The sequence below is a fragment of the Lissotriton helveticus genome, chromosome 5_1, assembly GCF_964261635.1.
Source record: "Lissotriton helveticus chromosome 5_1, aLisHel1.1, whole genome shotgun sequence".
Lineage (NCBI taxonomy): Eukaryota > Metazoa > Chordata > Amphibia > Caudata > Salamandridae > Lissotriton > Lissotriton helveticus.
Window position 1 is genome coordinate 1891178271 of NC_136065.1, and position 23337 is coordinate 1891201607.

At 43.3% G+C, this 23337-nt stretch overlaps 1 protein-coding gene across 7 annotated transcripts in view; it reads right to left on the reverse strand.

Moving 5' to 3' along the window:
* The window catches only part of ATP6V0A1 (ATPase H+ transporting V0 subunit a1), a 290761-nt gene that overhangs the window by 65069 nt on the left and 202355 nt on the right, over positions 1 to 23337 (reverse strand). For 3 of the 7 annotated variants that reach the window (XM_078645383.1, XM_078645380.1, XM_078645381.1), the window contains one exon: positions 7300 to 7380. The exons of the other annotated variants lie outside the window; for them this stretch is intronic. In XM_078645383.1, coding sequence (XP_078501509.1) covers positions 7300 to 7380 — 81 coding nt within the window. The remainder of the gene's footprint in view (positions 1 to 7299; positions 7381 to 23337) is intronic. 7 annotated transcript variants of the gene reach the window in all.

Here is a 23337-nt window from a genome sequence, read left to right on the forward strand (position 1 = left end):
TATGAATGGGTACTATTGTAACTGATATAAATAGCAAACCTCCCCAGACATATGGGGTACAGGACATACAATATGCAAGTGCGAGCCAAGCGGTTTTAGTGCACGTTTGACAAAAAAGGGGAACTGTCCAGGATGCATACTTGTGCAATGAATGAAGGATGGTCACATAGTCACATCTATACATGTGCATTGGTGCCAGCAGCGTTTAGCTCTGCATTAACAGCTTTCATAGGTAGATCGGATTCAACTACAAGATGACATGGCGACTACTAGTTGGAAAAAGAAGGGTTCCATATTTTTATGGCATAAACATAGCTCAGTCTCCGGAAATGCTTATTGGCCAAATAAGATGGTCTTCTAGACAATCATAGCTCTATGTGATAATTCACATGGTAAATCTGGCAAGTGTTGGCCCAGGTAAAGGAATCATGCTGGTGGAAGCGTAAGCTACTGTCTGTAACTACATAGTACATAAGTAACAAGCATTTGCAATGCATAAGGTCTCGCATTAGGAACGTTTGAGCTATTGGTATTGTAAATGACACATTTGTTATATATGTGTTGGTTTTGAAAATAGCAAAAATAATAGCTTTGTCATTTACAATGCCAATAGTTATAACTTGTGACACCTATAGCATTTGTAATGCAATATGTGTTGTATTCACGTGACTTAGATGTATTGATATTACAAATAACAATGGCTTTGAAATTTTTTAATAATTAATACTTAAATAAAAGTTATTGTAATTTATAATGGCAATAGCTTAAACTTTTGTAAATAACTTTTCTGAAGAATATGTTCAGTGTATTTTATTGTGACGAAAATCCAAGAACAGAAGTGAAATACTAACCTCTTTTTGTGACATTTGTAATAAAGCTTGAAACATTGAGAGATCATATTTGACCCAGTTGTTGGTAAATGGTTGCACAGATTGATGCTGTGGTGGGGCTGAGAGATGTTGTGGTGGCGACTAGTGATGCTGTGGCATTCAATGATCCTGTGGTAGCGCATAGTGATGTTGTTGTGGTAGCGCATAGTGATGTTGTTGTGCCCCTTAGTGATGCTGTGGTGATGCGATAGATTGAGTGAGTGGGATAGATAGACAGATAGAGTGAGGGCGATAGATCGATAGAAAGATAGATAGAGTGAGTGGGATAGATAGACAGATAGAGTGAGGGCGATAGATCGATAGAAAGATAGATAGAGTGAGTGGGATAGATAGACAGATAGAGTGAGGGCGATAGATCGATAGAAAGATAGATAGAGTGAGGGCGATAGATAGATAGCGTGAGGGCGATAGATAGATAGCGTGAGGGTGATAGATAGATAGAGTGAGGGCGATAGATAGATTGATAGATAGATAGAGTGAGGGCGGTTAGATAGATAGAGTGAGGGCGATAGATAGAGTTAGGGCGATAGATAGATAGAGTGAGGGCGATAGATAGAGTGAGGGCGATAGATAGAGTGAGGGCGATAGATAGAGTGAGGGCGATAGATAGAGTGAGGGCGATAGATAGAGTGAGGGCGATAGAGTGAGGGCGATAAGATCGAGTGAAGGCGATAGATAGATAGAGTGAGGGCGATTAGATAGAGTGAGGCCGATAGATAGACAGATAGAGTGAGGGCGATTAGCTAGATAGACTGAGGCTGATAGATAGAGTGAGGGCGATAGATAGACAGATAGAGTGAGGGCGATAGATCGATAGACAGATAGAGTGAGGGCGATAGATAGATAGATAGTTGTGTGTGTGGTTGTGGTTGTGTGTGTGGTTGTGGTTATGTGTGCGTGGTTGTGTGTGTGTGCTTGTGTGTGTTATGCTTTGTTTTTCTATGTTTTGTTATGCTATGTTTTGTTGTGTTTGGTATGCTATGTTTTGCTAGGCTATGATATGTTTTGTTTTGTTATGCTATGCTATGTTTTGTTATGTTATATTTTGTTATGCTATGCAATGTTTTGTTTTGCTATTCTATGCTTTGTTATGCTATGCTATGTTTTTTTGCTATCCTATGCTTTGTTTTGTTATGCTATGCAATGCTTTGTTGTGTTTGTTATGCTATTCTTTGTTATGCTATGCTATGTTGTGTTTTGCTATGCTATGCTTTGTTTTGCTATGCTATGTTTTGTTATGCTATGTTTTGTTATGCTATGTTTTGTTATGCTATGCTTTGTTATGCTATGCTTTGTTATGCTTTGTTATGCTATGCTCTGTTTTGCTATGCTATGCTTTGTTTTGCTATGCTATGTTTTGTTGTGTTTGATATGCTATGTTTTGCTATGCTATTATATGTTTTGCTATGCTATGTTTTGTTATGCCATGTTGTGTTATGCCATGTTTTGTTAGGCTATGTTTTGTTTTGCTATCCTATGCTTTGTTTTGTTATGCTATGCTCTGTTTAGTTTTGCTATCCTATGCTATGTTGTGTTTTGTTATGCTATGCTATGTTGTGTTTTGTTATGCTATGCTATGTTGGGTTTTGTTATGCTATGCTATTTTATGCTATGTTTTGTTATGTTATGCTATGCTATGTTTTGTTATGCTATGCTATGCTTTGTTATGCTATGCTATCTTTTGCTATGCTATGCTTTGTTTTGCTATGCTATGTTTTGTTGTGTTTGATATGCTATGCTATGTTTTGTTATGCCATGTTTTGTTATGCCATGTTTTGTTATGCCATGTTTTGTTAGGCTATGTTTTGTTTTGCTATCCTATGCTTTGTTTTGTTATCCTATGCTATGTTGTGTTTTGTTATGCTATGCTATGTTGTGTTTTGTTATGCTATGCTATGTTGTGTTTTGTTATGCTATGCTATGTTGTGTTTATTATGCTATGCTTTGTTATGCTATGTTGTGTTGTGTTTTGCTATGCTATGCTTTGTTTTGCTATGCTATGTTTTGTTGTGTTGTGTTATGCTATTTTTTGTTATGCTATTTTTTGTTGTGCTTTATTACGCTATGCTTGGTTATGCTGTGCTTGGTTATGCTGTGCTTGGTTATGCTGTGCTTGGTTATGCTGTGCTTGGTTATGCTGTGCTTGGTTATGCTGTGCTTGGTTATGCTGTGCTTGGTTGTGCTGTGCTTGGTTGTGCTTGGTTGTGCTGTGCTTGGTTGTGCTGTGTTTTGCTGTGCTGTGCTGTGTTTTGCTGTGCTGTGCTGTGTTTTGCTGTGCTGTGCTGTGTTTTGCTGTGCTGTGTTTTGCTGTGCTGTGCTGTGTTTTGCTGTGCTGTGCTGTGTTTTGCTGTGCTGTGCTGTGTTTTGCTGTGCTGTGCTGTGCTGTGTTTTGCTGTGCTGTGTTTTGCTGTGCTGTGCTTTGCTGTGCTGTGTTTTGCTGTGCTGTGTTTTGCTGTGCTGTGCTGTGCTGTGTTTTGCTGTGCTGTGTTTTGCTGTGCTGTGCTGTGTTTTGCTGTGCTGTGCTGTGTTTTGCTGTGCTGTGCTGTGTTGTGCTGTGCTGTGTTGTGCTGTGCTGTGTTGTGTTGTGTTGTGCTGTGTTTTGCTGTGCTGTGCTGTGCTTTGCTTTGCTGTGCTGTGTTGTGTTGTGCTGTGTTTTGCTGTGCTGTGTTTTGCTGTGCTGTGTTGTGTTTTGCTGTGCTGTGTTGTGCTTTGCTGTGTTTTGCTGTGCTGTGTTTTGCTGTGCTGTGTTGTGCTGTGTTGTGTTTTGCTGTGCTGTGCTTTGCTGTGCTGTGCTTTGCTCTGCTGTGTTTTGCTGTGCTGTGCTGTGTTGTGTTTTGCTGTGCTGTGCTGTGTTGTGTTTTGCTGTACTGTGCTGTGTTGTGTTTTGCTGTACTGTGCTGTGTTGTGTTTTGCTGTGTTGTGTTGTGTTTTGCTGTGCTGGTAAGGGTATGTGAGGGTGTGTGTGAGGGGGTGTGAAGGTGAGGGTGTGAGGGTGAGGAGGTGTGTGAGGGTGATGAGGTGTGTGAGGGGTGAGGGGGTGAGGGCGTGAGGGTTGTGTTGTGTTTTGCTGTGCTGTGTTGTGCTGTGCTGTGTTTTGCTGTGCTGTGCTGTGTTTTGCTGTGCTGTGTTTTGCTGTGCTGTGTTTTGCTGTGCTGTGCTTTGCGGTGCTGTGCTGTGTTTTGCTGTGCTGTGTTGTGTTTTGCTGTGCTGTGTTGTGTTGTGCTGTGCTGTGTTTTCCTGTGCTGTGTTTTGCTGTGCTGTGTTGTGCTGTGCTGTGTTGTGCTGTGCTGTGTTGTGCTGTGTTTTGCTGTGCTGTGCTTTGCTGTGTTGTGTTGTGCTGTGTTGTGTTTTGCTGTGCTGTGCTTTGCTGTGTTGTGCTGTGTTTTGCTGTGCTGTGCTGTGCTGTGTTGTGCTGTGTTTTGCTGTGCTGTGTTTTGCTGTGCTGTGTTTTGCTGTGCTGTGCTGTGTTTTGATGTGCTGTGCTGTGTTGTGTTTTGCTGTGCTGTGCTGTGTTTTGCTGTGCTGTGCTTTGCTGTGCTGTCCTGTGCTGTGCTGTGTTTTGCTGTGCTGTGCTGTGTTGTGTTGTGTTTTGCTGTGCTGTGTTGTGTTTTGCTGTACTGTGCTGTGTTGTGTTTTGCTGTGCTGTGCTGTGTTGTGTTTTGCTGTGCTGGTAAGGGTATGTGAGGGTGTGTGTGAGGGGGTGTGAAGGTGAGGGGGTGAGGAGGTGTGTGAGGGTGATGAGGTGTGTGAGGGGTGAGGGGGTGAGGGCGTGAGGGTTGTGTTGTGTTTTGCTGTGCTGTGTTGTGCTGTGCTGTGTTTTGCTGTGCTGTGCTGTGTTTTGCTGTGCTGTGTTTTGCTGTGCTGTGCTGTGTTGTTTTGCTGTGCTGTGTTGTGCTGTGTTGTGTTGTGCTGTGTTTTGCTGTGCTGTGTTTTGCTGTGCTGTCCTGTGCTGTGTTTTGCTGTGCTGTGCTGTGTTGTGTTTTGCTGTGTTGTGTTGTGCTGTGTTTTGCTGTGCTGTGCTTTGCTGTGCTGTCCTGTGCTGTGCTGTGTTTTGCTGTGCTGTGTTGTGTTTTGCTGTGCTGTGTTGTGCTGTGTTTTGCTGTGCTGTGCTGCGTTGTGCTGTGCTTTGCTGTGCTGTGCTGTGTTGTGTTTTGCTGTGCTGTGCTGTGTTTTGCTCTGTTGTGCTGTGTTGTGTTTTGTTGTGCTGTGCTGTGTTTTGCTGTGCTGTGTTGTGTTTTGCTGTGCTGTGCTGAGTTGTGTTTTGCTGTGCTGTGCTGTGTTGTGTTTTGCTGTGCTGTGTTGTGTTTTGCTGTGCTGTGCTGTGTTTTGCTGTGCTGTGTTGTGTTGTGTTTTGCTGTGCTGGTAAGGGTATGTGAGGGTGTGTGTGAGGGGGTGTGAAGGTGAGGGTGTGAGGGTGAGGAGGTGTGTGAGGGTGAGGAGGTGTGTGAGGGGTGAGGGGGTGAGGGCGTGAGGGTGAGTGTCTCCAATGAATGTCACTGCTTCGCCTTCTTTGAAAATGTTCAGCGCTGCAAATAGAGCATGCCGCCGTAATTATCACAGCATGAGGCCCCAAAGTGATAATTATCACAGCATGCAGAGAGCCGCCCCACGCTGCTGGAGCACTCAACTGCACATTAATTATAGTTGAGTGCTCCAGCAGCCTGGGGCGCCTGTTGACATGCTGTGATAAGTGGGTCTCATGCTGTGATAATTGTTGCAGCGCCTGAGGAAGTGGAGACTCCTGCTGGGATAATTGGTCTTGTGGGCCTCAGGAAGTAGAGTTTCATGCTGGGATAATTGGTCTGGCGGGCTTGCAGCGCCTGACGTCCAACAAACGTGCACAAGCTGCTCAACCTTGAAGCTCGTTCACAGACCTGGGTCGGCTCGTGCCCAGGTCTGTATCGGGCTCGTTCACAGCTGTTACTCCCTTGACAGGGAGGAAGGTGACTATAGTCTCGCTGGCGGGAGCGCTTCGCGCTCCAACGCCAGCTCGACCTAAAAAGGGATGTAAAATAGCTATGTCGACCATCGATATAGTCCTCCAGCCTCCGCCATCAAATTTAAGCTGAGATACAATACTATTCAATCTATGGTCGATAGAGCTCCAAATACCAAATCAAAAGTCAGTCTGTGATGGCAACCACAGAATTATTTGGAATGGCATCCCCGGACTACAAAAAGTACTGCAATGTCATATTGTGAGAGGAACAAATGTCAAATACCAATGATAATTATTTCTACTCTGAATGCATCAGAAGAAATTCAATTTGACTCTCAGATTTGGAGACAAGAACTCTTCTAGGAAAAGCCTAATTACTGAATAGTGAATTAACTACATTGCAAAGCCACCAACCGCCCTTTGGGGTCCCTAGTCGTTTCCATGGTTCTGTCTCTCATCATTTGTCAATAGCACTGACCCACTTCAAATATCCCTTGAAAGAAAGAAACCGAGCTCTGCTAAAATACAGCTGCTAGGGTAGGATGGAAAATAACCATTGTATATATATCCTCATTAGAAAGGTGACATCGTTTCATCAACAATGAGAGCTGGTTCATTTTCCCAGATCCTGTTTGACTCTGCGTTTTTGTCTTCCACCACCCTTTAAATCACATGAGTTTTTAATGGATTTCATGCTACCTTGCTTGCACCAGTTATTGTAATGTATGTTTTGAATATGCGGAGTAGAAGAAACAAGGTGAGCCAAGATCCCTCCTCTCTAAACAACCTAGCTTTCAGTTTAATACCTCAATGAGGGTGTCATTTTGTATACTATTATAGACCATGCTGCAGGACCCATTTTTAACTCCTTAGGACAGTGATCCCTTACTAAAACGTGACTTTCTTTAAAATTTTCATCTGAATGAGTAAGCGAAGTTTAATGACTAGCAAGAAGAAGCCGAACAATCACACTTTAGTCAATGGAGGTTTTGCAGCACCAAAATGTTACAAGCTCATGTCTCTGCAATTGCCAGTGTGTTCAGTAGTTCGCTTTGAAGCGCAATCTACTAGAATAGTTCACCTACAGACAAAATATTTTTAACAGATGCTTCCTAGACAAGAACTCCAGTTTGGTGGTTCTATAGCTCACAACATAGCCACTCAAATCATTCTACTGGTTACGCTGTGAGTTGTCGACCACGATACTCGAGTTATAGACTTGTCATTGGTGTACTTTTCATACATATTCTTATGTATTACAAAATCTGGAATACTCAGACTCAGGGTAACCACCAGTACCAAACTAAAACCTTGACATGTGCATACATATAAATTTGAATATTTACAAAAAGGAGAAAACACAATGCCAACTATGTGGGTTTGGCAGTTTCAAATTTGATAAGCAAGCTACAGAAAATAAATGGAACAAAGAGGAATGGCAGGCAAAGTATGTTAAAGGTGCGTACTTACTGGTGGGATTGTTACCATTTCAACTTCATTGTCAACTTTTTCCATTTCTACAATTGGGCTTACAACTACGCTCTCTCGTCTCTGAAGGAGCAAGACATAGAGGGCAATGGAACAAAAGCGCAGCAGGAAGACCAAGAGACAAGAACTTGACTTGTAAGGCACTGCAATGTATGGCAACAATCGAGTAAAGAAACAAAAATGTAGGATGGGAATCAAGAAACAATAGTACAGCTAACATGCCAAAAGAGGGAAATGACGGACAACTGTGAGCTTCTCTACTTAAAATGAGCATGCCACATACAACAATGGGTACATCACGCCACTGGGACTTTAGCTTTGTATCGTAGAATGATCAGGTATATCTGAAGGCTTGTGTTTCATCTTTGTGTATGAGGCATTGTAAGAAGCCTGAAAGTTCAAGAGGATTTGATGAGACAGACTACATAAGATAACTTAACAAAAACAGACACCAAAATATAGACTCCAAAATGTTGGCCTTATATAAATAACTCCCTATAAAAAGTTGCACCTGTTGTAAATTCCTTCTTACCACCAAACTTGCTTCCCACTTTCCGTATTGCATTAAATCACTACTCTAACTCGAGTTCAAGCACATTTGGAGGCACGTGATTGACAGCAGGATAAGGTGCAAGTCAAGATTTTGGTAGGGAGATATTGATGTCAGGTCAAGGTTTTGGTAGTGTATGTTTACGCAATAGAGGTTCTTGCTTTTTGCTGCCTATGTTTTACATGGCACAGAGGCTACAGGTACTTGGCCCAGCAAAAGACTTCCCTTAATGCTACTTCTTTAGAGAAAGAACACCCTACAGCAGAAAGCAACAGAAATAATATATGTGATAAACAATCGAAAACTTGGTGGTACTCAATGAAAGTTAGCGAATCTTGGACCAACGACTCCCACGTAGTCCCAACTGGCTTCCATGTATTTGAACTGCTCAGTAGATTAATGGAGTTACTGGAGTTTGGCAGACACAGGCAATCGGCCAAAAACAGCAGATTTACCACCTACCAATCTAGTTAACCCACCTCATCCAGAGATGGATGAACCTGCTGGTTTTTTGTTGGCTCTGCCAGTGGAAGCCCTTGACCTCACAGCCCAACCGCTACTAAGATACCAGCTCACAGCTGGACTTTCCCTACTCTATTTAGGACAGGTAACTATCACTGCTTTTTATTCCAAGCCAGTCGTGCCAATGACAAAGAAAGAAAATTACCTGCACAGTACAGCCTTTTGCTTTGCATTAAAAACAGTGCTTTGGAGGTTTGTAGTTGCAAAGCAAAAGAGAATCCCAAGTGGGATGCTTCAATATAGCAGCACACTTAACTGAATAGATTATAACAAAGAGTGGGTACGCTGCAAAACTGTAATGAAAGATATCGACTTGGTCACTGGAAATAAAAACAACCGTCCTTTCCGTCAGGCAGAAAGCAATTTTCACTACCACTCTCCATTTGTAAAATACAACGAACTGCAGGAGGTACTGGTGCTGAAATGGGAGAGGAGGTGGGGACAGATGAGCAAGAAACGAATGTTACACTGATGTAACTCAGGCTATTACAGACGCAGCACTGATGGGCAGAAACGCCCCCCACCCCCATATATACCCAGCCTTAAAAACTTTCACAGAGATTGCCCTTGGTACCAAAATGAACCACTTGCTTTTTTATGCTTGGATGTAAAAGAGGACCTCGCGCGATGGTGTTTACAGCCCAAGAAAACTTAGGGTGATACTTTAAGGCATGCCGTCTACTTGTCCAAGTGTAGTTTTAAAGGTAGTTGATAGAATCTAGGCAAAGTATGCTGAATATAGCATCCCACACTGTCAACAATGCCTCCAGGGATCTTGATTTCTGGAGGACTCTAATGAAGTTGAGACCTCCCCTTTAACAACGACTGCAATCAACTCTTATAATAAGCAATCTGGGTCTCCAATTAATATTTTCTTTTCCAAAGGTCATGGTTTTCTCTCTGACCCCATTTTCTAAACAGACCCGTCTCGGTTTGAGTACAGCTTCTCTGTAAAAGAGTTGACAAAAACGGCAGTGCATGACTCAAGTCCTGCACGCTTCATCTAAAAATAAGATCACACTTTCACATTGGCATGGGAAGGTCAGCAGATGGAAGAGGATCCCAAGCTGTCGAGTATATTTCTGCTGGATCTCAGAGCTCCACTTGGCTAACCAAGAAGAACAGGTCCCCGGGACAGAGTTAGTAGAATATAATCAAATAACTGGTTAGAAAAGCATTCGGTTGGTCAAACATTTACAATTTGAACTTTGACTACTGCCACAACTTACTGTTACCATGACAAAGGGCTTGCAACCAAGATGCCCACTACTGGAGTTAAAATACTAACGCTGCTCTGATGAAGACGTGAGGGACAAGATAATGCTAAATGGCTAAGTTATGGTCAGGTCGAGGTGGTGTATTTTTTAAAAAAGTTTCAAATTATTTTGCAGATTTTTTTTAATTAATGATTTTAATTAAAACGTAAAATAGACATATATCTCTCTATATATAACAAATTGTTTTCTACTAATGGTATGAAACAAAATATATTTTGGCCAGGTCTAGGGGGTGTATTTTCTTTAAACAGTTTTACATTATTTTGCTGATTTTTTTTAATCAATGCTTTTGATCAAAATGTAAGCTAGTTATACAGTTATCAATTGCTAACAAAATGTTTTCCACTAAAGGTTTGAAACAAAATATATTTTGACGCAAATGTTTCAAACTAATCTCCGATATTCACCCAGCATTCACGTTCCTATACCAGAATATACCCTTTAAACGCTAAGTGAAAAGGTTCCAGTTCATCCTCTTGTCGAGGGACATAGAAATAACAAACCCTAGGACGAGCCACAGCGAGCTGCTAAAAATAAAATAGGATGTTGGTTTTACAGCACAGTATCAAACAAGCATTTGCAATGCATAAGGTCTCGCATTAGGAAAGTTTGAGCTATTGGTATTTTAAATGACACATTTTTTATATATGTGTTGGTTTTGAAAATAGCAAAAATAATAGCTTTGTCATTTACAATGCCAATAGTTATAACTTGTGACACCTATAGCATTTGTAATGCAATATGTGTTGTATTCACGTGACTTAGATGTATTGATATTACAAATAACAATGGCTTTGAATTTTTTTAATAATTAATACTTAAATAAAAGTTATTGTAATTTATAATGGCAATAGCTTAAACTTTTGTAAATAACTTTTGTGAAGAATATGTTCAGTGTATTTTATTGTGACGAAAATCCAAGAACAGAAGTGAAATACTAACCTCTTTTTGTGACATTTGTAATAAAGCTTGAAACATTGAGAGATCATATTTGACCCAGTTGTTGGTAAATGGTTGCACAGATGGATGCTGTGGTGGGGCTGAGAGATGTTGTGGTGGCGACTAGTGATGCTGTGGTATTCAATGATCCTGTGGTAGCGCATAGTGATGTTGTTGTGCCCCTTAGTGATGCTGTGGTGATGCGATAGATAGAGTGAGTGGGATAGATAGATAGAGTGAGGGCGATAGATAGATAGAGGGAGGGCGATAGATAGAGGGCGATAGAGAGATTGAGTGAGCGAGATAGATAGATAGATAGATAGATAGGAGTGAGGGCGATAGATAGCTAGACAGATAGATAGAGTGCTGGCGATAGATAGAGTGAGGGCGATAGATAGATAGCGTGAGGGCGATAAATAGATAGATAGAGTGAGGGCGATAGATAGATTGATAGATAGATAGAGTGAGGGCGATAGATAAATTGATAGATAGAGTGAGGGCGATAGATAGAGTGAGGGCGATAGTTAGAGTGAGGGCGATAGATAGAGTGAGGGCGATAGAGTGAGGGCGATAGAGTGAAGGCGATAAGATAGAGTGAAGGCGATCGATAGATAGAGTGAGGGCGATAGATAGACAGATAGAGTGAGGGCGATTAGATAGATAGACTGAGGCCGATAGATAGAGTGAGGGCGATAGATAGACAGAGTGGGGGCGATAGATCGATAGACAGATAGAGTGAGGGCGATAGATCGATAGACAGATAGAGTGAGGGCGATAGATAGATAGATAGTTGTGTGTGTGGTTGTGTGTGGTTGTGGTTGTGTGTGTGGTTGTGGTTATGCGTGCGTGGTTGTGTGTGTGTGGTTGTGTGTGTGTGGTTGTGTGTGTTATGCTTTGTTTTTCTATGTTTTGTTATGCTATGTTTTGTTGTGTTTGGTATGCTATGTTTTGCTAGGCTATGATATGTTTTGTTTTGTTATGCTATGCTATGTTTTGTTATGTTATGCTATGTTTTGTTATGCTATGCAATGTTTTGTTTTGCTATTCTATGCTTTGTTTTGTTATGTTATGCTTTTTTGCTATCCTATGCTTTGTTTTGTTATGCTATGCAATGCGTTGTTGTGTTTGTTATGCTATGCTTTGTTATGCTATGCTATGTTGTGTTGTGTTGTGTTTTGCTATGCTATGCTTTGTTTTGCTATGCTATGTTTTGTTATGCTATGTTTTGTTATGCTATGTTTTGTTATGCTATGTTTTGTTATGCTATGCTATGTTTTGTTATGCTATGCTTTGTTATGCTTTGTTATGCTATGCTATGTTTTGCTATGCTTTGTTTTGCTATGCTATGTTTTGTTGTGTTTGATATGCTATGTTTTGCTATGCTATTATATGTTTTGCTATGCCATGTTTTGTTATGCCATGTTTCGTTATGCCATGTTTTGTTATGCCATGTTTTGTTAGGCTATGTTTTGTTTTGTTATGCTATGCTGTGTTTTGTTATGCTATGCTATGTTTTGTTATGCTATGCTATGTTTTGTTGTGTTTTGTTATGCTATTTTTTGTTATGCTATGTTTTGTTGTGCTTTATTACGCTATGCTTGGTTACGCTGTGCTTGGTTACGCTGTGCTTGGTTACGCTGTGCTTGGTTACGCTGTGCTTGGTTATGCTGTGCTTGGTTACGCTGTGCTTGGTTACGCTGTGCTTGGTTACGCTGTGCTTGGTTATGCTGTGCTTGGTTATGCTGTGCTTGGTTATGCTGTGCTTGGTTATGCTGTGCTTGGTTGCGCTGTGCTTGGTTGCGCTGTGCTTGGTTGCGCTGTGCTTGGTTGCGCTGTGCTTGGTTGCGCTGTGCTTGGTTGCGCTGTGCTTGGTTGCGCTGTGCTTGGTTGCGCTGTGCTTGGTTGCGCTGTGCTTGGTTGCGCTGTGCTTGGTTGTGCTGTGCTTGGTTGTGCTGTGCTTGGTTGTGCTGTGCTTGGTTGTGCTGTGCTGTGCTGTGTTTTGTTTTGCTGTGCTGTGCTTTGCTGTGCTGTGTTTTGTTTTGCTGTGCTTTGCTGTGCTTTGCTGTGCTGTGTTTTGTTTTGCTGTGCTGTGTTTTGCTGTGCTGTGTTTTGCTGTGCTGTGCTGTGTTTTGCTGTGCTGTGCTGTGTTTTGCTGTGCTGTGCTGTGTTTTGCTGTGCTGTGTTTTGCTGTGCTGTGTTTTGCTGTGCTGTGTTTTGCTGTGCTGTGCTGTGTTTTGCTGTGCTGTGTTTTGCTGTGCTGTGTTTTGCTGTGCTGTGTTTTGCTGTGCTGTGTTTTGCTGTGCTGTGCTTTGCTGTGTTGTGCTGTGTTTTGCTGTGCTGTGCTGTTTTGCTGTGCTGTGCTGTTCTTTGCTGTGCTGTGCTGTGTTTTGCTGTGCTGTGTTTTGCTGTGCTGTGCTGTGTTTTGCTGTGCTGTGCTTTGCTGTGCTGTGTTTTGCTGTGCTGTGTTTTGCTGTGCTGTGCTGTTTTGCTGTGCTGTGTTTTTCTGTGCTGTGCTTTGCTGTGCTGTGTTTTGCTGTGTTTTGCTGTGCTGTGTTTTGCTGTGTTTTGCTGTGCTGTGCTGTGCTGTGTTTTGCTGTGCTGTGTTTTGCTGTGCTGTGTTTTGCTGTGCTGTGTTTTGCTGTGCTGTGTTTTGCTGTGCTGTGCTTTGCTGTGCTGTGTTTTGCTGTGCTGTGTTTTGCTGTGCTGTGCTGTGTTTTGCTGCGCTGTGCTTTGCTGTGCTGTGTTTTGCTGTGCTGTGTTTTGCTGTGCTGTGTTTTGCTGTGCTGTGCTGTGTTTTGCTGTGCTGTGTTGTGCTGTGCTGTGTTTTGCTGTGCTGTGCTGTGTTTTGCTGTGCTGTGTTTTGCTGTGCTGTGCTTTGCTGTGCTGTGTTTTGCTGTGCTGTGTTTTGCTGTGCTGTGCTGTGTTTTGCTGCGCTGTGCTTTGCTGTGCTGTGTTTTGCTGTGCTGTGTTTTGCTGTGCTATGCTGTGTTTTGCTGTGCTGTGTTTTGCTGTGCTGTGCTGTGTTTTGCTGCGCTGTGCTTTGCTGTGTTTTGCTGTGCTGTGCTGTGCTGTGCTGTGTTTTGCCGTGCTGTGTTTTGCTGTGCTGTGCTGTGTTTTGCTGTGCTGTGTTTTGCTGTGCTTTGCTTTGCTGTGCTGTGTTTTGCTGTGCTGTGTTTTGCTGTGCTGTGCTGTGTTTTGCTGTGCTGTGTTTTGCTGTGCTGTGTTTTGCTGTGCTGTGCTGTGTTGTGTTTTGCTGTGCTGTGTTTTGCTGTGCTGTGCTTTGCTGTGCTGTGTTTTGCTGTGCTGTGTTTTGCTGTGCTGTGCTGTGTTTTGCTGTGCTGTGTTGTGTTGTGCTGTGTTGTGTTGTGTTGTGCTGTGTTGTGTTGTGCTGTGCTGTGTTTTGCTGTGCTGTGCTTTGCTGTGCTGTGCTGTGTTTTGCTGTGCTGTCCTGTGCTGTGTTTTGCTGTGCTGTGCTGTGTTGTGCTGTGCTGTGCTGTGTTGTGCTGTGTTTTGCTGTGCTGTGCTGTGTTTTGCTGTGCTGTGCTTTGCTGTGTTTTGCTGTGCTGTGCTGTCCTGTGCTGTGTTTTGCTGTGCTGTGTTGTGTTTTGCTGTGCTGTGTTGTGTTGTGCTGTGCTGTGTTTTGCTGTGCTTTGCTGTGCTGTGTTGTGTTTTGCTGTGCTGTGCTGTGTTGTGTTTTGCTGTGCTGTGTTGTGTTTTGCTTTGCTGTGCTGTGTTTTGCTTTGCTGTGCTGTGTTGTGTTTTGCTGTGCTGTGTTTTGCTGTGCTGTGTTGTGTTTTGCTGTGCTGTGTTGTGTTTTGCTGTGCTGTGCTGTGTTTTGCTGTGCTGTGTTGTGCTGTGCTGTGTTTTGCTGTGTTGTGTTTTGCTGTGCTGTGTTTTGCTGTGCTGTGTTTTGCTGTGCTGTGCTTTGCTGTGCTGTGTTGTGTTTTGCTGTGCTGTGCTGTGTTGTGTTTTGCTGTGCTGTGCTGTGTTGTGTTTTGCTGTGCTGTGTTGTGTTTTGCGGTGCTGGTAAGGGTATGTGAGGGTTTGTGTGAGGGGGTGTGAAGGTGAGGGTGTGAGGGTGAGGAGGTGTGTGAGGGTGAGGAGGTGTGTGAGGGGGTGAGGGCGTGAGGGTGAGTGTCTCCAATGAATGTCACTGCTTCGCCTTCTTTGAAAATGTTCAGTGCTGCAAATAGAGCATGCCGCCCTAATTATCACAGCATGAGGCCCCAAAGTGATCATTATCACAGCATGCAGAGAGCCGCCCCACGCTGCTGGAGCACTCAACTGCACATTAATTATAGTTGAGTGCTCCAGCAGCCTGGGGCGCCTGTTGACATGCTGTGATAAGTGGGTCTCATGCTGTGATAATTGTTGCGGTGCCTGAGGAAGTGGAGACTCCTGCTGGGATAATTGTTCTTGTGGCGCCTCAGGAAGTAGAGTTTCATGCTGGGATAATTGGTCTGGCGGGCTTGCAGCGCCTGACGTCCAACAAACGTGCACAAGCTGCTCAACCTTGAAGCGCGTTCACAGACCTGGGTCGGCTCGTACCCAGGTCTGTATCGGGCTCGTTCACAGCTGTTACTCCCTTGACAGGGAGGAAGGTGACTATAGTCTCGCTGGCGGGAGCGCTTCGCGCTCCAACGCCAGCTCGACCTAAAAAGGTTGTAACCCAGCATGCCTTCCATGCAGAACTGGTCTTTCCTTTGATAGGGCCATGGGGGAAACAAAATTTGGTGCCCCCCCAATGTGTCATCTGAAATTATCCGTATACTGGGGAGATGGGAGGAGTAGGAGGAATGTCAAGGGGGACAAAAGAAAGGAGGAAAACAAACATCAGAACTGAGTTGACTACACTTTAGTTTAGAGCCAGGTTGGAGGCAGACTGCTGCTGGTTGCTCCTCTGCCCCTCTGAAGTGAAGGTTGGCAGGTTGGTGGTAGGCCCAGCTCGCCAATGGCATGGGCCGCATCTACCCTCTCTTGTCACACGCTCTAGGAGGGTTTACACCAGAAAGAAACACCCATGCTCCTGAAAGGCTTCTTCTCCATGGATGCGCGGTAGGCGGATGGATGACGCCCTGACAGGCACACACAAGGTTCTCCTAAGCCCTCACCAGTAGGTGTAAGGTGTCAGAGAGCAACGCCACGAACCACAATGATACTTCTATCCTGGCCTTAGCTTCTTAGCATTATGCACCATAAACGAAACGTTCTTGCTTCGACATGTACAGCGGAGGTCTAAGGTTGGAAGCAGAACTTGGAGAGGCCTTCTTAGATGCACACGCAACACCCTGACTTGGTTACTCTCTTCTTTCACATGAAACCCCCATGAAAAGTACATTACATTTCAAGCGACTTCTCTAAAATGTGGTAGGACTCTATAACTATGAATATCGAGCAAATAGTAAAGAGAAATCACATCAACTGTAATGCACAACAGAAATGTACACAGTAGGTGGCTTACTGCTGCCTCTTATGAATTTATTTAACCTCAAAATCCAGCCTTACATTCTAACACTACACTCTGTTTTCAGCACCACGATGGGACATTCCTAAAGAAAATATTACTTCACATTGGGCTTTTAGTAAGCTAAGGCAGACATTTCTCAAATGAACCGTACCTCGTTTGACGTGTGCCTTCGTTAAGAATCTGCAGTACAACAGTTCCAGATTCTGGCTGTATTTTGCTGTACAATTTATCTATGGATGCTCCACAGGCGAGCAATTTATAGTGCACAGATTACCAAAGGCAGGTTTCTAGGTGGTAATTGTTTTACTTTCTTTCCTTTGGTGTGTTTTGATCCTGCATGTTCTCAATCCAGTCTTTCATTTAGAGATGTGTCAATTTTAATTGTCTTTCAAATATTACCTCTTGAGATGTTGTTGTTTGTTAACATAATAGAGTAAAGGCCACTATCCAACTGGATATGGGCAGCTTAGAAGCCTCTCTACAGAGATTTACAAGGCCATGATTAACAAACAGGTGACTTGAAAGTATAGAGTCCTTCAATTTTCCTAGTTTTTCTCTCAATTCAGACCTATTTTTTAACACAAGTGGGGAGAGATCTCTCTTCTAGGTAAACTGGATTAGGAAAAAATAATTGTATAGATATAGTTGGATTATTATGAAAATCAGAGACTAATTTCAGTAAGGAAGTGTATCTTCCGTAGACCACCTTCCTATTAAGGATGATTATACATGGTTCCTTAGTGCATAAAGTTTGAATTTCACTCACACTGTGAGCGGATGTAATTGATATCAGGAAAACAGTTTGTAAAGTGTTGCATAAAATGTTGCAGAATATTTATATACGAGTTCATAGAATTCTACTAGAGGGTAAAGATGTCTCACTAGTCAGTGTGACTTCTTTAGGTTCTTCAGGCAATTTTATATAACTGGTGTACAAATAAGTCTGAGAAAAAGTAAATTTGTATGCTGTAAAAGCTGCTAGATGAATTACTATGGTTGAAAAATACAAGCCGATGTAGCAAAACGCAAGCGATAAGTAAGAACTGCGTCTTCCTGACATTAGCCTGTATCAATTTACTTCTCAATGTTATATATGCCCTTGAACGCATATGAAGTGCTTGTAAGATGGCCTTTTCACCTACGTTAGGATGTTCATACGGTGAGAAGCAGGTTTAGAAGGTAGTACTGGGTTAATTCAGGAGTAATGCTGTAAAGCTGAGGGATGCTAGATTGTGGTTTAAAATCTTGCCCTGGAACTCAGGACAGTATAGTGTGCATGGCAACCTCATGCATGTCTCCTCTGATGTATGAAGCAAATCAGTGAACAACCACTGCCTTGGCCTCCATGGGCTATTAGTATTATTCTTCTTTGTTCTATTTTAACTTGATTATCGAATCAGAGGAAAAATGCACTGGAATGCTTTCGACCAGGATATCAAAACGACATTTCACAGGGATCCTATTTACTAACACCTGGATGTAAAGTCTTGGCATTTTGCGCCATTACACAAAGATCTATTGGCCAAAGACCCCAGCATACGCTGTTTTGGTTCAGCATGAAGTTGTTGCAAACCTCATTTGTGGTCTTTTGAAATCAACCTGACTAGAGCATCTGTCAGTTGGCTTTTGACACCTAGGAGATGATTTCCTGTCAATCTGATGTCTCTGGATCTCATCCAGTATCAAATGGACAGCACCTTCCTGGAGAAGGCCCCTTTACCGCTGTGCTTTCGCACATAATAGATCACTGTTGTGTTTCTAACCTGATCAACACTTCTCTGTTGATTAACTCTGGAAGAAAAGAGTTTAGGGTCCAACCGAATCCTCCTAGTTCCAAAATATGTTATGTGATAAGTCTACTCCTTCCTGGACCATCAACCTTGGATCTGAAGGTCTGCAAAGTGAGTACCCTTTCACAGGAGTGTTGAGTCTGTGACTACTGTCTGTTTAGGGAGCGCATGCCAGAATGGGACCCTGTCATTAAATTCTGAAGTTTTGTCCACCTTATTGCATGACGGCAGTGCTGCCACAACAGCATCAATGTGCCTTCCATTTGGCTTCCAGATTCCCCAAAAACTGATTGTATTAATCAGTCATACACTCCTGTATAGTTGTTATAAGCCGTCTTGCATTCAGTACTGCTGTTATACAGGATTCCATCAAAACCAACAGAAATGATGTCTAACTTGCATCAGGGTGTTTGGTTACAATTACATTGGAGCATTCCTGCTAGAGTGGTAAAAGCTTCTCTTCCAAAGGATACACTTTTGCTGGTTTTCAATCCACAAGTGTACCTTGATATTGTATTCTCTCAGTTTTTGTGGTCAGCTTTGTTGTAATTAATGTGAAGGCTTAGAGATTCCATAGTTGCACTGTTGTCTGAGAATTGTATAGAACTCTCTGCTCTGACCTTGCTTTTCATAAGTCAGTCATTCAGACTCGGGTGCAAAACAGGCATGTCTTCCAAAGATGTGCGGTCACCATTGCCCAAGAACACACACCTAAGCACATTTCAGGCTGAAGAGCAGGAATTTTCACTGGAAGTGCTCTACTGACTGCAAACCTTGGGCAAATGGCATATGAAAGTATTCATCTTAAAGATCTGTTGAGCACTACTGGTTCCCTTGATGAAACTGGGGGAAGAGCTGATGCTTGAACCAACATTCTAAACCTTTCCTTTTGAAACCATTTGTTTACAGTTCTTAAATCCGAAATAGGTATACTCTGCAGTACTTAAATACTTAATTACATGCATTTGTTCAACTGCGTTTTTGGGACTCACTCTGTTTCTTTTTTCTTTTATTTATTTATTTATTTACTTGACTTTTATATAGCGCTAGCTAGACACGGAGGTATCAGAGCGCTTTACATGAGGAGTTACATAGGTTAAAAATTACACATCGTTACAGAAGGTACAACAGTTACAAAGAAATGCGTTACTTACCTGTAACTGCAGTTATCCAGTATTGGTGTCTTTCATAGATTCACATGCCTGAATCATTCCCCGTCGTCGAGATGGGAGTCCCCAGTACATAGAAAAGTAATGTCCTATAGACATACATAGAGAAAAGTAGGCCTAAGGGCCTTGCCTTAGTAGCCTATCTATGTCATTTTGTAAAAAGGACCAAACTCCTGAAGTTAGCCAATCAGCTACCACCTCCCTCTAGAACCTTCCTGCCAGGAGCCTCAGTCTCTCAGATTTTCGTACGCACCAAGCTAGGTAGACGTAATATATGGTATAGAGGGAGAGATGAGACCTTCCTGGGGAGGCGGGAGGGTTGCATGCGAATCTATGAAAGACACCAATACTGGATAACTGCAGTTACAGGTAAGTAACGCATTTCTTATCCAGTATTATGGGTGTCTTTCATAGATTCACATGCCTGAATCAGAGTAGCAAGCAATACATTATGCACATTTGTGATGGAACATTATGAGCAGTGTGAGATAATACATATCATGCGACTAGTAACCATCAACAAGTATCAAGAATAAAGTAAATAAATGTGCATACCAGTACAGGATGGTGGGAAGGAGGAAGGCTCATCTTACTGGAATAGATGGCGAAGTACAGCCTGGCCCACAGCTGCATCCTGCATCAGTTCCGTATCCAGGCAGTAGTGCCTGGTAAATGTGTGCGGCGATTTCCAGGTCGCTGCCCTGCAAATGTCCAGAATCGGCACTCCAGCGAATAGTGCCGCCGATGTGGACACAGCTCTTGTGGAATGCGCTCGGACTGTGGAGTGTAATGGACGTCCGGCTTTGTCATGGCAAAAAGCAATTGCAGATGATATCCATCGTGAAATGCTTTGTTTGGAAAGTGGCATGCCTTTTCTAGGTCTGCTGAAAGCTATGAAAAGTTGATTCGTTTTTCTGAAATGTTTTGTTTTGTGTAGGTAAAATTTAAGACATCTTTTTAGGTCCAAAGAGTGAAGGGATCTCTCAGCTGCAGTACTGGGATTAGGGAAGAATGAGCGAAGTACAAGTGGTTCATTTAAATGGAAGTCCGAGGGGACTTTAGGAATGAAGCGAGGATTAGTTCTTAAAATCACTCTGTCTTCTCTGAACTGCATGAAAGGATCTTGTATGGAAAGAGCTTGTAACTCACTGACCCGTCTTGCTGAGGTCAAAGCCAAAAGAATTGCTGTTTTCCATGAAATGTATTTGAGATCCGCCCTATGGATGGGCTCAAACGGGTGTTTCATCAATTGGTTGAGTACCACATTAAGGTGCCATGATGGTGGAACTCTTCGTGGCCGTGGAAATGATCTATAGAGCCCTTTAAGGAATTGTTTTATTAATCTGTTGGACCATAGAGAGGGTCCTTTTAAAGTTCTTGTAAAGCGGGAGATTGCCGCCAGATGAACTCTGATAGAGGCATGTGCAAGTCCCGATTGTGCCAGATGTAATAAATATGGTAGTTATGTTATGTTATGTTATGTTAAAGTGTGCTTATAAAGCGCTCTGTCACCGTGGGTTTCCTGGCGCTAATCTGATACTGAGGGAGGCGGAGGAGATTTAACCGGTTTGAGGGAAGAGCCATGTTTTTAAGGATTTGCGAAATAGGATGAGCGAGTTGGAGAGTTTGAGCGAAGGAGGAAGAGAGTTCCAGAATTTGGGGGCCAAGAGAGCAAATCTCCAGCCACCAATTCTGCAGAATTTAAAGGAGGGAACAACCAGGAGACGGAGGTGGGAGGATCGGTAGTAACTGCTCCGGAGTGATCCTTAAGGGATGGAGATTGTTGTCCTTACACCAAACACAAAAGCGTTTCCATTTCAAGGAATAAGTTTTGTTTGTGCTAACTGCTCTTGCCTTAGCTAGGACTTCCTTGCACTCCTGCGGGATGTTTAGCTGGTAGAACTCTCGGTACTCAGGAGCCATGCCGATAATCTGAGAGATTTCAGATTCGAGTGGAGTACTTGGCCTTTGGACATCGAGAGTAGAGAGGGATGTTGATCCAGATGGATTGATGGTCGGAGAGGGATGTTGATCCAGATGGATTGATGGTCGGACTCAGAGGCGACGGAGGTCCGTGAACCAATGCTGTCTCGGCCAGTATGGGGCAATGAGAATCAATGTGCAGTGCTCCATTTTCATTTTCCGAATGACTCTTGTTATCAGGGGAAATGGCGGTAATGTGTACGCAAACACGTTGCGCCATGCGATGGAAAATGCATTTCCTAGTGACCGCGGTTGGGGATGCCAGCTTGCGAAGTTGTGACATTTGGCGTTCTCCCTGGTGGCAAAGAGGTCTATTTGCGGTCTCCCCCATTCCGAGAAGATGTCGTTTAGCACTTTTTGGTTGAGTTCCCATTCGTGGGACAGAGACCTCCGTCTGCTTAGAGCGCCCGCTATGACGTTGTCCTTGCCTGGGACATACTCTGCTGTTAGTTTGATGTTGTTGTGTACTAGCCAGTTCCAAATTTTTTGCGATTCGCGAGATAGTGTCAGCGAACGTGTCCCTCCCTGCTTGTTCAAGTAGTGCATTGTTGTCGTGTTGTCCGTTCTTACAAGCACTGCTGAGTTTTTGATGCGAGGGAGGAATGCTTGGAGAGATTGGAGAACTGCCCTTAGTTCTAGGAGGTTGATATGTAGTTTCCTTTCTTGTTCTGTCCACTTGCCACTGATTTGCAATTCTTGAAGGACTGCACCCCATCCTTCTAGAGAAGCATCTGTAGTTATGACATGTGGGGTTGGAGGCATCAAGAACGTTAGACCTTTCAATAGGTTCTTGTCTGTTCTCCACCAAAGTAAGGCCTTGGTTATTTGTCGAGGGATGATGATGTGATCCTCGAAAGAACCTGTACATTGAGTCCACTGCTTGGTCAAGGCCTCCTGTAGGGGGCGCATTCTGAGCCGACACTGAGGAATGAGTAGTATGCAAGAAGACATCATCCCTAGTAGGGACTTGAAAGTACGGACTTTGATGGTGTTCCTTGAAGACACTGCAGTGGCCAGAGTGATCAGTTTGTGTTTACTTTCCCGAGATGGGAATGCTTTGGAAGAGGTCGTACTTAGAGTTGCCCCCAGGAATGTTATAACTTTGGAGGGCTGTAAGGTCGATTTCTCGTAGTTGAGTGTCAGGCCTAGGTGTTTGAAAATAGTGAGACAGGCGTTGGAAGACATTCGTGCGTCTGTCATGGATGGTGCCTTCACCAGCCAGTCGTCCAGGTAGGGGAAGACCTGGTGTCCCTGCTGACATAGGAAAGCTGCCACAGGAGCGAGGCACTTTGTGAAAATGCGAGGCGCTGATTTGAGGCCGAATGGGAGGACACAGAATTGGTAGTGTTGACCTGCTACTGCGAATCTTAGGAATTTTTTGTGGCGCCTGTGTATTGGGATATGGTAATATGCGTCTTGCAGGTCTAAAGACGTCATAAAGTCTCCTTCCTCTAGAGATCTCAAGATTTCCTGGATGGTCACCATTCGAAACGATTGGCTTTTCAAGAATGTATTGAGTGCCCTGAGATCTAGTATGGGCCTCCATTTCTTCTTCTTCTGTTGTATGAGAAAGAAGCGGGAATAAAAACCCTTCCCTTTTTGAGCTGATGGAACTCGCTCTATTGCTCCTTTTTTTAACATTGAAGAGATTTCTTGAAGGAGCAACCTTAGGTGACTGTGTTGAATCTTGCGAGGAAGAGTTAACGGTGGGATTGAACTGAATTCCAAAGAGTGTCCGTGTTGGATTAATTGGAGTACCCACCGATCCGATGTTATTAATCTCCAATTGTGGAGGAAGTGTGTCAATTTTCCTCCAATTTTGAAAGAACGAGACGGTGGAGGGACTGGCTGTTGGAAATGGTCATTGGCGTCCACCTGCTGGTTTCCTCTGGGTTTTCCCCCTGAAATTAGATCTCCCGTAGGAGGTCTGACGACCTTGTTGCTGTTGCCGCTGGTGGTATTGGGAACGATTTTGATTATAGGAGTAAGAGGATTTTCCTTGATATGATCCCCTGTAAGAGGGTTGACCCCTGCCCCAGTGCCCTCGAAAAGGACTGGTTTTTGAATTGTAATGTGCCAAGAGCTCTTGCAGTGTCTGTGTCTTTTTTGATTGTCTGCAAGGCCTCATCTATTTTTTCGCCAAATAGGTGTTGTCCGTCATAGGGCATGTCCAAGACTTTGGTTTGGACCTCCTGGCGGAAGGATGTTGCTTTGAGCCATCTTTGTCTGCGCAAAACTGCTGCACCTGCCAGCTGTCTAAAGCCTGTCATTGCGACATCTACAGCAGAATCGATGATTTCCGATGCCGACATTTGTCCCTCCT